The following is a 13,392-nucleotide window of genomic DNA, read 5'->3' as shown; positions in this document are numbered from 1 at the left end:
GTGACTCAGGGCTGTTTTCTGTGCTATGGCTGGGTTGGAAACCAGACTGGAACCTTTTAAAAAGGTAGTTGAGGTGATCCTGAAGTTGAGCTTTGTTCCCAAAATCTTTGGCAGAAGTGAAAGATTGGAGATGGGCCTGTATTTGGAAAGAACTTGAGGATCCATGGTGATTTTTTCAAAAGTGGTCTTATGACAGAAGTTTTTATTACACATGGGATATGGCCAACCAGGAGGGAGTGGTTTATAATTTTAGTATTGAGCGGAGAGATTGCAGAGATGTTGGCCCTAAGCAGGACTGAAGGGAAGAGATCTAGGGTACAGGTGGACAGCTTCATTTTTGTGATGACATCCTCCATTTTTTCAGAGAAGGAGCAGAGGGGCTGGGCAAACTCAAAAACTGGATCTGTAAAAACTTTGTCTCAAAGTAGCGTTGTTTGGTCTCACAAAGTCTGCCATGATTACTAGTAGTAGTAGTTGTTGTTGTTAAAGGAAATGGCGGACATCGTAATGCGCTCTGTAAAATCAATGCGCCGCAGTAACGCTTAAAAGACCAAAATATGTAAATATTACATGTTTTTTTAATGTGCTTGTTACTACATAACATACCGGTATATACCTACAGAATGTATATAAAGCATTGTTGGAGGTTTTTCAGAACGTTTTATAGGCAGAAAAGATCGAATCCCCATTATCTGCATTAATAGACACCTATTGCTAGCATTTATTTACAAGTCAAAATCCATTAAAAAAGAGAGAAATATGTGTTTTTATCTCACATAAGGATTGTGAATGATAGGCAAAATTCCAAAAAAGGTGCAGTTTCCCTTCAAGACTTACTATAGCTGCTGGTAGATGTAGTTCACACATTAAGTCATGTGGTTAAACCGGGATACTGAAGTGAAAACTACTGTCTATTAAAACAATCTTGCGCACACCGACTTCCTGTTTGGGGCAAAGTAAGCGTCACAATAAAAGCATGGCAGTACTGTATTAACCTGGAGTCGACCACAGCAACACATTTTTTATTTTGATTATATTTTGAAAGGTATGGACGGTATGTGGAAGGAACTGGCTCAGTACTCCAAAGCTGCATGGAAACAAAGGTATGTTTGGAAATATTGTCATCATTGTTAACCACTGGACTAATGTAAATAATCATTGTTTGCTGATGGACATGTACAGTATGCAGTAATGGATTTCAGTCCATTACTGCAATATACATTAGGTACAGTATACACAAGGGTTGTTAAAAGTATCTATTTCGATACCAAGTTGATGTCAACGTACAAAAATACATTGATTTCTGCTTTTTTCTGTATCGTCAGTACAGAAAAGTACAACAATTTTCAATCTTTCAATTCTTCAATCGATCAATCAATGTTTATTTATATAGCCCTAAATCACAAGTGTCTCAAAGGGCTGTACAAGCCACAACGACATCCTCGGTACAGAGCCCACATACGGGCAAGGAAAACTCACCCCAGTGGGACGTCAATGTGAATGACTGAGAAACCTTGGAGAGGACCGCATATGTGGGTAACCCCCCCCCCCCCCCCCCCTCCCCTCTAGGGGAGACCGAAAGCAATGGATGTCGAGTGGGTCTGACATAATATTGTGAAAGTCCAACACATCAGCGAAAGTCCAGTCCATGGTGGGGCCAGCAGGAACCATCCCGAGCGGAGACGGGTCAGCAGCGTAGAGATGTCTCCATCCGATGAACAGGCTAGCGGTCCACCCCGGAGCAGAGTAGAAAATAAAAGAAAAGAAACGGCAGATCAACTGGTCTAAAAAGGGAGTCTATTTAAAGGCTAGAGTATACAAATGAGTTTAAAGATGAGACTTAAATGCTTCTACTGAGGTAGCATCTCTAACTTTTACCGGGAGGGCATTCCATAATATTGGAGCCTTGTAAGCACTGAGTCAATGTCAAAGAAAATACCTGCCATCTACAAGAAAAAGTATCCAGTGTTTCCATAAAAAAAAATATTTGAGAAAGTCTGTCACAAATACAAATTTACAAATACAGTTGGCCCTTGCTCATAAACAAATGATAATGGAAGTGGGTCAGTGTAGTATAACTGTAGGTGTGGCTTAACTCCGCTTCACAACACACCTCAATAGCCAGAGAATAAGACATAGCAGAAATGGTCTATGATGCCCTTTAGCCACTTTGTCACTATTTCAGCAAGCGAGTAGAGCTACATATTAAACATGAAAGAAAAGTGTATCTTGCCTCATGCATTTATTCAATACTCAAATATAAGCGGTCATGAACGTATTCACACAGCGTGTAGACAACCTCTAGAAGCGTGCAAATCAACCTTTTATCACCTTCGTAAGTGCTAAGAAAACACATCTTAGAGACACTCTTCTGTCGTTTAGCAACACTTTGAACATCACTGCTTTACTTATTTCACCAGGAATGGAAAGTGTGGCCTGCGGGCCATTTGTTGAATGCACCTCTTTTGTTATGGCACATTGTAAAAAGAAAATAAAAAAACAAAAAGAGGAAAACGGCATAACATATTGGGAAAAGGCTGGAATATTGAAATAAAAACACAAAGATTTGTCTTTAAATATATTTCAGCCTTTGTATTAGCCTATATCGTTACAAATGACATGACATCACACAACCACCATATTGAAAGAATATTTACCAATATTGTTTGTTTTGTAATCTTGAAGGCTCCATGCCACTGCTGTTTTTTATGAGCACATTATTGTTTGTTTTGATATACTGGGAGGATATAGAACACTATTATATTTTGAATGCATAGTTGCCTCTTGATACTGCAATTTATATTCTGTGCAAAAAGACGTTGAAGCACAGTGATCTTAAATACTTGACAATTTTCAACAAGGTAGTCAATTTAAAAGGTTTCTGTTTTTTTTTTATTGTGGTATTGAATAAATTTTAAATTGTGTAAATTCATAAGTATTGATTACGTAAATTCTGGTATTATGGCATGATAATATAATATAAATACTAGTATGTTCAAATGTTTGATAGTCAAGTATGGAATGTGTACATTTCATCCATGTTCTTAGGAATTGTTTTATCTCAGAACAAAAACTTTTTAAAGGTATTTAAAGTAAAAAAAAAATTTAAGTAAAGTTTAAAATATATTTTATATTTTGCATCTATATTTGCATTGACGGTTTTTGGTGTTTTCTAAAAAAAAGGAGGAGTCATCATCATGTCATTGTACAATGGATATGATTGTTTTGTTTATAATATTAATATTTTGTGTATTAATGTAGATGGAGAGTGTGTTTCAGCATCTAAATCAGTGCTCAGAAAAAGAAGAAAAACTGCAGCTGCTCCAAAAATTGAAGCTGCGTTATTTCACTCCCAGAGAAGTCGCCAACATGATGGGCTTCCCCAAAACTTTCTGTAAGTTAAGTATTTTTCATACCGTCAACTTTCTACTTGCATACGTTGAACCCGTTTATGTTGACATGACAACACTGACTGGCTAACTGCAGTTAATATAAACGTGCACATTTTACATAGAGATTACTTCTTTGTGTCTCACGTTTTGTACCTTATCGTGCAGTTGACTTGCTAAAGTATATTTACAGAAGATTGTTTCAAAGATCCCAGATGAATGTGACTCTAATGTTCACGATGAGTGCATAATATATACTGCAGTTTCCTGACACTATGATATCATAAATAAATGTGCCTTTTTATTGTCTGTTTTTCAGCTTTTCCAGCACATATTTCAACCCAGCAGCGTTACAAAGTCCTCGGAAACAGTCTTAATGTTGTCCTGGTAGCTTCACTTCTACAAGAGCTCATTTCGTAGCAGAAGTACTCCTTTTTTCTTGTACTTGTGTATATTATTATTTCTACAGGTTAGTTGTACTGCCTTGTATTTGACAATTCATATTAAATCTGGATTATTTATTTCATGCACACTGAGATCTACAGTAGAGAAATATTCCAAATGACATGCATAAATTATGATGTCAAAGTTCATCAGTCACTACAGTGAAGACTTGTTGTATACTGCTACCTCCTGGTCAGCTGTTGGAAGTGCAAAACAATCATCAAAACAAGATAGACGACTATAGAGAAGTCATGCAGAATATGCACAACATTTCTGAGGGAATTGTGATTTATCATATGTCCACTAAATTGGACGTCATGCATTCCTGGCTAGATTTTGACTACATTGTCTAGTATTGTTGTTTTTGAAAATGTAATTTATTTTATGGGAATGTAAATCTGTTTTTTTAGATTACAACAATCATGTGTGTTTATTACTCCTATCATTCAAAAAAAAGTAATTTTTTAATAACTCAGAAGGCGCAATGTTTTTGTAATACTTTCAACAATATATATTGAAATATGGCAACATATTGTTAAAGATAATTAAACACATTTTATAGTTGTTTTTTTTCATGTTTTCGTGTAATGTAATATTTTATTAAATAAACCTTACGCATGTTGTCCACCATAGTGGACGTTTCACCAACTCCTTAAAAAAAACATTTTTTTAAAAATCAACTTTAACGTGTTTATGCTTTTTAATAAAAAATGGAAGTAGGTTGTAACTCATGCATCAAATGTTAAAAAAAAAAGAATAATTCATACTGAAACTTACACTTCTTTCTTTCAATTACTGATTTACATATTTCCAAATCTACTAGATCTAGCTCAAGGCACAATTTAAAATCTTTAAAATTACCAAAATGTACAACAATTTAATTTTTTAAATTTACTATTTAATACAGGAGGGCCAGGTTGTCAGAAAACGTTTATTGATGGTTTACTAAGGTGTTTGTTTGAAAGTGAAAGTATTACCTGTAATAAATAATATATTTATTAATTTTCACTGTGATATTTACAAAACACTAAATACATATTTAAATGTTGGCATAAAATAGATACATATGTTAATATTAAATAAATCATTGCTGTACAATTATCTAATTGATTTTGAAACAATTTACAAAAAGATATACAATTACACTTGAAAAGGCGCAGTATTACCAGTTACTATTCATTGAATGTATTAAAAGATTGCTCAAAAAGGTTCATTATGTCTTTTTATTCATATACTCTTTGTATTGTATTGAAATATTTGTTTTCCCCCCGTATAAATGTATTAAATACACAAAGGAGTTTGAGTCATCTTGAATCCAGGTCGCCTGCTCATCACAGTGCCAACACAGACAACATTCACACACTAGGGCCAATTTAGTGTTGCCAATCAACCTATCATAGGTTAATGTCTTTGGAAGTAGAAACCCACGCAGTCACGGGAGAACATACAAACTCCACATAGAAAGAAAGACCCCGAGCTCGCCGAAGATTGAACTCATGACCTTCGATTTGTGAGGCACACGCAATAACCCCTATCCCACCCACCAACCTTGATTAGATGTTTAAATCACCAAAAATTATTCCCGGGCGCGGCCACCGCTGCTGCTCTCTGCTCCCCTCACCTCCCAGGGGGTGATCAAGGGTGATGGGTCAAATGCAGAGAATAATTTCGCCACACCTAGTGTGTGTGTGACAATCATTGGTACTAAAAAAAAATACTGGTAACACATTATAAAAATTATATTATAAAAACATGAATAGAGGGAGGAGATAAGAGTCACATACGCCACCATACTTTTCAATGTGTTCTTTGAGTGCATTTGTGTTTCTCACTTTCTTTATCAAAATGCTGGCCCTCTCGATCTTCTTTAGCCTGATGGTGGATTATTTTGTAATCGATAAATAAAAGTACAGACTGTCTGACAAACACTCAGAGTTCCGCAGTGACTGCAAGTTGTTCAAGTTGGTCATCGTCTTGTTTGTGTTATATCCTGTATCAATTAATAAACCACACACATTATGAAGGTGGTTCAGTGATTCCCTGGTGGGGATTGTAATGTATGATGAAATCTATTTTAATGTCAAAGCTTTAAAATAAATTGTACTCATTCTTCACATTGACTGAGTCATTAACTTACTAGTTTCGTTTGTAAACAAATTGGTTTGTTAGTTGCAGTGTTTGGATAACTGAAACTAGTCAAAAAACATTTAGTCAAAAACCAAGTCCTACAAAAAATGGAATGTATGAAAAGCGAGGTAAATCAGAATCAGAAATACTTTATTAATCCCCGAGGAGAAATTAAGATTTTCAGCACAATCCCATTCAAGATCAGACAAACATTACAGGGAGACAGAACAGGATCACTGACTGGTCTGCCAACTTCCGGCGCCCCTTACAAAAAAGGTGAGATACAGGTAAACAATGGGGGAGAGAAAAAAAAAAGGTCTAAGCCTGGGCCCCTGGAGGTCCAAACTGAGGCCAAGGGAAGAAACAACTCATAGCCATAGCACACATAACTCTTACTTGTGTGTAAGAGGGAAACATTAAAGGACATTAAAGACATTAAAACAGCAGATCTGATGCAACCAGCCACTTCTACATACAGCTATGAATAAAAAGTAAAAGAAACATATACACTGTGGTGGCCTCTGCGGTGTCCCACGCCATCGTCTACTGGGGTGGAGGGAGCATGGCCAGGAGCAGACCCAACAAAGCAACCAAGAGATCGCTGTCGGCCAGTGTCCAGTCAGCATGGATGAGCGAGGATACGTCCAAGGAGACCGAGGTGTCCGATGCCTGCTCATTCAGCCAAGACACTGTGAAGCTAATTGTCCGTCCTGGCGCTCAGTGCTAGCTCTGCAGCCCTGTCTCTTCATCTGCATCTCCTCCAGTCTCTCCAAACGGACTCTGGTGTGGCAGAGACCCAGCAGCTGGTCTCCATGGCCAAAAGGCTCCCGGGAGGCAGATCCAGAAGTCCACAAAAAAGCACAGCAGAACTCACGAAAGTGCCACCCCTAGTCACACAGTCCCAAAGGGTCCCGAACCAAAAGGCAAAAAAATAAAATAAAATAATAACACATGAAAACAAGAGGGAAACACAAAAGGATGACACAAGAGCACAGAGCTTCTGCCAACAGCAGCCACTACAGCGGCGCCATCGTTTTTATTGACGCTTTTCAACAAAATTGTAATTACTTAAACATTTTCAAGGTCATTGATCGATGAATGTGTGAATTTTTTTCTTTATTTTTTTAAATTATCATAATACAACTGGACAAATATTTTTGGCAAACAAATGATCATGATGTACTTACTTATAATATAAGAGAATGTAATCCATCATATCAACAACAGAATAAAATAGTATTTAATAAAAAATATTTGGGGTTTATGTTAACAATACAAAATATATATTTGATATTGACCGGAATTGAAGTGATCGATATAATCACTCTTGTGTCAGTCTGATACTTACGCTACTTTTGTTGTTGATACTTGCATCGATCTCCCGCCACTGACAAAAAGACTTCCGCAAAGTCTACGTCACGTGTCACTACTGTTCCTCTGTGGAGGCCAGCTAGCGTAGAGGCTAGCACATGTTTGCTTCAACATGTCTTCCAAGATGAACAACACCGCTGGAGGAATTCACAGTCTCCTCTTGAAGCTTCACGGATGTTTGGAAGACGAAGATAGCCAACGTGCGTCTTCAGAATGTCGGCAATGGGTGGAAGATTTGGGAGAAACTTGCATGATGACAGCAGCCGACAACCAACTTGGTAAACAATCTCATCACAGTAAAAATCATTCTTTAATATTTTCATGTTGTTCGACTTTCCAATGCGGTTACATATTTTATTTGTGCATTAATGACCTTAACAAGTTTTTATTTATAACTTTAACATTCGTAAGTTCACGTTCATGTTCACACATTAGAAATGTCAATAATAACTGGTTCATCTACATGTTCTCTCAACGAAGACACTATTAATAAGTTATTGCTTTAGGTACGTCATGAATAACTTTAGATTAATAAATTGTCATTCATGTTTAGGGCTGAAGCTATCGATTCTACAAACCCCGTTTCCATATGAGTTGGGAAATTGTGTTAGATGTAAATATAAACGGAATATAATGATTTGCAAATCCTTTTCAACCCATATTCAATTGAATGCACTACAAAGACAAGATATTTGATGTTCAAACTCATAAACTTTATTTTTTTTTTGCAAATAATAATTAACTTAGAATTTCATGGCTGCAACACGTGCCAAAGTAGTTGGGAAAGGGCATGTTCACCACTGTGTTACATGGCCTTTCCTTTTAACAACACTCAGTAAACGTTTGGGAACTGAAAAGACACATTTTTTAAGCTTCTCAGGTAACAATTTTCCCATTCTTGCTTGATGTACAGCTTAAGTTGTTCAACAGTCCGGGGGTCTCCGTTGTGGTATTTTAGGCTTCATAATGCGCCACACATTTTCAATGGGAGACAGGTCTGGACTACAGGCAGGCCAGTCTAGTACCCGCACTCTTTTACTATGAAGCCACGTTGATGTAACACGTGGCTTGGCATTGTCTTGCTGAAATAAGCGGGGGCGTCCATGGTAACGTTGCTTGGATGGCAACATATGTTGCTCCAAAACCTGTATGTACCTTTCAGCATTAATGGCGCCTTCACAGATGTGTAAGTTACCCATGTCTTGGGCACTAATACACCCCCATACCATCACAGATGCTGGCTTTTCAACTTTGCGCCTATAACAATCCGGATGGTTCTTTTCCTCTTTGGTCCGGAGGACACGACGTCCACAGTTTCCAAAAACAATTTGAAATGTGGACTCGTCAGACCACAGAACACTTTTCCACTTTATCAGTCCATCTTAGATGAGCTCAGGCCCAGCGAAGCCGACAGCGTTTCTGGGTGTTGTTGATTAACGGTTTTCGCCTTGCATAGGAGAGTTTGAACTTGCACTTACAGATGTAGCGACCAACTGTAGTTACTGACAGTGGTTTTCTGAAGTGTTCCTGAGCCCATGTGGTGATATCCTTTACACACTGATGTAGCTTGTTGATGCAGTACAGCCTGAGGGATCAAAGGTCACAGGCTTAGCTGCTTACATGCAGGGATTTCTCCAGATTTTCTGAACCCTTTGATGATATTACGGACCGTAGATAGTGAAATCCCTAAATTCCTTGCAATAGCTGGTTGAGAAAGGTTTTTCTTAAACTGTTCAACAATTTGCTCACGCATTTGTTGACAAAGTGGTGACCCTCTCCCCATCCTTGTTTGTGAATGACTGAGCATTTCATGGAATCTACTTTTATACCCAATCATGCCACCCACCTGTTCCCAATTTGCCTGTTCACCTGTGGGATGTTCCAAATAAGTGTTTGATGAGCATTCCTCAACTTTATCAGTATTTATTGCCACCTTTCCAACTTCTTTGTCACGTGTTGTTGTCATCAAATTCTAAAGTTAATGATTATTTGCACAAAAAAAAAAGTTCATCAGTTTGAACATCAAATATGTTGTCTTTGTAGCATATTCAACTGAATATGGGTTGAAAATGATTTGCAAATCATTGTATTCCGTTTATATTTACATCCAACACAATTTCCCAACTCATATGGAAACGGGGTTTGTAGTAGTAATTAAGAAAACATTTATTAGTTTGTCAAATTAATTGAGTAATCGAACAAAAAACACATAGTTTCAATGTGTATCTCAAGGAAAATATTTTAAATTTTAAAAAATGCTTTCCATAACCTTTATTTATTTTCTAATAATTGCATATCATTAGGGCCCGAGCATATGTAATGTTTTTTTCTAAAACCATGTATTGCATAAATATATGTATATAAAAAAAAAGTATAATATTGCAATAATAGCAGTCATTAATATTCAAATAATAAAGAAGAAAGTTCATTCTGGCACCTTTTAAAATATACATTTTCTTAATTGTGTATGTATCTAACAATTCAGCACACACATTTAAGAATATTTTAATTAGACAAGCTGTGTTATTTGGGGGCTGCTCGGTGGCGCAGTTGTTAGTGCTCGTACCTCACAGCGAGAAAACCCTGCGTTCAATTCCTGGGCTCCGTGTCGTGTTTGCAAGTTCTCCCTGTGACTGCTTAGGTTCTCTCCAGGAACTCCGGCTTCCTCCCACCTCCAAATATATGCAGATATAGGCCGATTGGCAACACTACATGCTCCCTCGTGTGTGAGTGTGAATGATGTCTGCCCTACAGCCATCGCTGCTGCTCACTGCTCCCCTCACCTCCCAGGGGGTGGAACAAGGGGATGGGTCAAATGCAGAGGTTAATTTCACCAGTGTGTGTGTGACAATCAGTGGTACTTTAACTTTATCTGTGTTGGCGACTTGAGTGAAGCTGGTATAGGCTCCTATCAGCTTTCTATCAGGCATGCTTGCATTGTTGGCATGGAAAATGACAACTTTACTTAGAGGCAGTCCACTACGAATGTCCCAAGTGCTTGAGTCTGTGTCAAGTCTACAACCTGCAATGATGTCAATTGCAACACAAGTAACGAAATGTAGTGATGTTTGACTTCATGTGAATCTGTACTCGATAGTGCCAACAATTTTGGTCAGTACCTATTAAAGTACCGAATTTGGTATCCATCCCTACCGCTTGCCATTAAGAGGAGATGGTGGGTCCTAAAGCTACCAGTTGAGAACTGTTGTATACAAGTTGTTGAAGAATAAGAGGTCATTTGTGTTTAATTACTGTTAACTTGAAATAAGAGTATTTTAGATGAGGTGGTGACTTGTCCAGAGTGTACCCCGCCTTCCGCCCGATTGTAGCTGAAATAGGCTGCAGCGCCCCCCGCGACCCCGAAGGGAATAAGCGGTAGAAAATGGATGGATGGATAGTAGAGATGCGCGGTTTGCGGACACACCCGCGGAGTCCGTGGGTAATCCGCGGGTCGGGAAGGGTACATGACGAAAAAAATAGATTTTAAATAGATTCGGGCGGGTGGCGGTTGAACCAATTCGGAAATATATATACATAGTAAATGTATAAAGAGAATCCTATGTGTCCCAGCAACAATTGAGTGCCGCAAGTGAGCGCTCCTACAGTGCAGCAGGGCGCATTTTAGAGGCCAGGCGCTCTCACCTGAATCCTGGCACTGTAGATACCATTTTATTCCTGCATAGTGCTAAAAAAAAAAAAAGTAAGTAGACATACGGTTGCAGTGTTTCCCATAAACTGCCAAGATACCTGTGGCGGTGGGAGTGTGGCTATGGGCGTGGTCACCATGACATCATCGATCAATTTGCATAATTTACTACAATGATATGATTTTCTCTAAAAAGGCTAAAAAAATGTGTACTTACTAATTAATAATAACAGTTTTGTTTTAAACGTCCATCCATTCATCCATCCATCCATCCATTTTACAATATAATTACAACACTTTATGTACATATTTGTATACAGATTTGAACAATACGTTATTCACTGAAATATATTTATTAATTGTGGTTCTTACCAAAAATATATCTTATAAAATATAAAAGCTAAAATGTCTCTTAAGGCTCTGCCCCTTTAATTAGTGCATACTAAATAATTTAACTTTAGCCTACTACTACAACCATATTATTTACCAGCAACATAAAGTGAAACAGAGGCAGAGGTGTCCTGCCACAGTCAGTAACAAATAAACAGAAAACAGTAGTGGTCAAATACAAATAAGGCAACAAGAGAAGTATCCTACACTTCTCTTTTGTAAAGTAAATCTCAACAGCCTATATGGGCATCTACATCAACTATATGATTTGCCTGAGAAGCTGGACAGGACAAAAAAAAAAAAAAAAATTAAATTTGTGGCGGATGTAATTCTTTCGTGGTGGGCCGCCACAAATAAATGAATGTGTGGGAAACACTGGGTTGGATATGTGAAACGAATTAGTCTACGTTACCTAGGCTATACCAAATAACCCCATGTCTAACCTATATTGAGTTCGGTCAGCTGAATAATTTTGATGGTTACGTGTTGTTTGGGCGCACTACAATGCAAAGGAATTAAGGCAATTGCGTTGTTTATTGTGTTTTTTTTTCTATTGGAGATATACTACTGTGTGTTAATTATTTGGCCTCGCTTTCAAGTGAAGCGCATCTCCGATTGGCTACAATGTAAGGCTATTTAGCCTGCTTTGTTTGTCGCGACCGTCTATTTTCATTATAATTCAATTATTATTACTTATTTAATTTATTTTTGTTTAAATAGGGATGACATACATATGTTATTGTATAATTTAAGTTTGTGCGCGTGATTGACAGCCTAAGGCTTATGAGGCACATTTTTTATTTTTTTTTTTATTTTAACTTAAAAACGTATGAGCCTATGCCTACAACATAGGCTATGTGTTCATCTTTATTTTCCTGCCTGCCGTTGACAATGGTGATTGTCTGATATTTTGTCATGGCTGCAGATCAATCAATAAAGGTTCATCTTTGTCGCAAAATTGTTCACTGTTTCACTGTGCACCCCGCCCTCGTCCCTATTTGAGCATTATAACGTTAACAAGTTAATATTCATTGAAATAAATTCAGAACATTTTTTTTACCTAACGAAAATATAGGCCTAGTCTTTATAAAACATTTTTTTAACTTCTTAAAAGCATCGTTCTGCTTGCTGCAACTGCAAGAGATATTAATGCGTGGCACGCATTGAATGTCTCTGCTGCATTGGATCAGTCTCCTTTCTTTAACCTCACTAATGCCTTGCATCGTCTATATTAGATATATAACAACGGACGGATGGGTGTGGTTTTGATAAAATGTTGGTTCGGGTGGATGGCGGGTGGATGACGACTTTTGTGATGCGGTTGCGGATTAAATAATTGCCTATCCGCACATCTCTAATGGATAGTATACAATAGTCATGTAAAGCGTAATTATTTTTACTGAGTCGGGTACCAATGAGTTAGTCACCGAAATGAATCGCTTCACTTGACTCTCTCATGACAAAACGCATGGACAAAAGATTGTTCGCTCATCACAGAGCGCATGTGTAGAGAACGTTGTACATGACTGGCGACTGGACAAGTCTCGCCGACATCAGTCAACAGTAATAAGGCGCATGCTTAGACTTGCACAAGTAATCCCATTTAATAACACCCGCAAATGTTAATGCTGCACAACTTTACAGGTTACAGTAAAGATTCTATAATTGTGAATACAATTAAAGATAAGTCCACATAGTCATGATTAAACTGTAACCTTAATTATATTCACAGTCTCAATTGTCAATGGCGTTGCAGTTTTTACCAACCACTCCAAATGTCTCTCTCTCTCTCTCTCTCTCTCTCTCTCTCTCTCTCTCTCTCTCTCTCTCTCTCTCTCTCTCTCTCTCTAGCTGTGGGCTCCCTGTGCAACTACTACTAATATTAATGCAATTTGAATGAGATCGCTATTGCTTTGATTTGCATGTCGTCACGTCCGTCTCATTAAATATGCATGGTGGTCAAGCAGTGTCTGTTCTCCCTGAGTTCTAGGCACCATTTAGCCTTTCTCGAAGAAAAAATGCCCT

The 13,392-nt window shown here is 37.8% G+C and overlaps 2 protein-coding genes across 7 annotated transcripts in view; both read left to right on the top strand.

Annotated features, from left to right (window-relative positions):
* trdmt1 (tRNA aspartic acid methyltransferase 1) overlaps positions 1 to 4,509 on the top strand; it is a 33,624-nt gene extending 29,115 nt beyond the window's left edge. For all 5 annotated transcript variants that reach the window (XM_062021511.1, XM_062021513.1, XM_062021512.1 and 2 more), the window contains 3 exons: positions 1,046 to 1,103; positions 3,262 to 3,394; positions 3,709 to 4,509. In XM_062021511.1, the coding sequence (XP_061877495.1) occupies positions 1,046 to 1,103; positions 3,262 to 3,394; positions 3,709 to 3,809 (292 nt within the window). In that variant the 3' untranslated portion in view covers positions 3,810 to 4,509. The remainder of the gene's footprint in view (positions 1 to 1,045; positions 1,104 to 3,261; positions 3,395 to 3,708) is intronic.
* A 2,854-nt stretch (positions 4,510 to 7,363) lies between these two features.
* prkdc (protein kinase, DNA-activated, catalytic subunit) overlaps positions 7,364 to 13,392 on the top strand; it is a 153,333-nt gene continuing 147,304 nt past the window's right edge. For both annotated transcript variants that reach the window (XM_062021504.1, XM_062021503.1), the window contains exon 1: positions 7,364 to 7,609. In XM_062021504.1, coding sequence (XP_061877488.1) covers positions 7,444 to 7,609 — 166 coding nt within the window. In that variant the 5' untranslated portion in view covers positions 7,364 to 7,443. The remainder of the gene's footprint in view (positions 7,610 to 13,392) is intronic.

Source organism: Entelurus aequoreus, linkage group LG15 (assembly GCF_033978785.1).
Source record: "Entelurus aequoreus isolate RoL-2023_Sb linkage group LG15, RoL_Eaeq_v1.1, whole genome shotgun sequence".
Classification (NCBI taxonomy): domain Eukaryota; kingdom Metazoa; phylum Chordata; class Actinopteri; order Syngnathiformes; family Syngnathidae; genus Entelurus; species Entelurus aequoreus.
The sequence above is the reverse complement of the archived record's forward strand: the minus strand, read 5'-3'. Positions and strand labels throughout refer to the sequence as shown.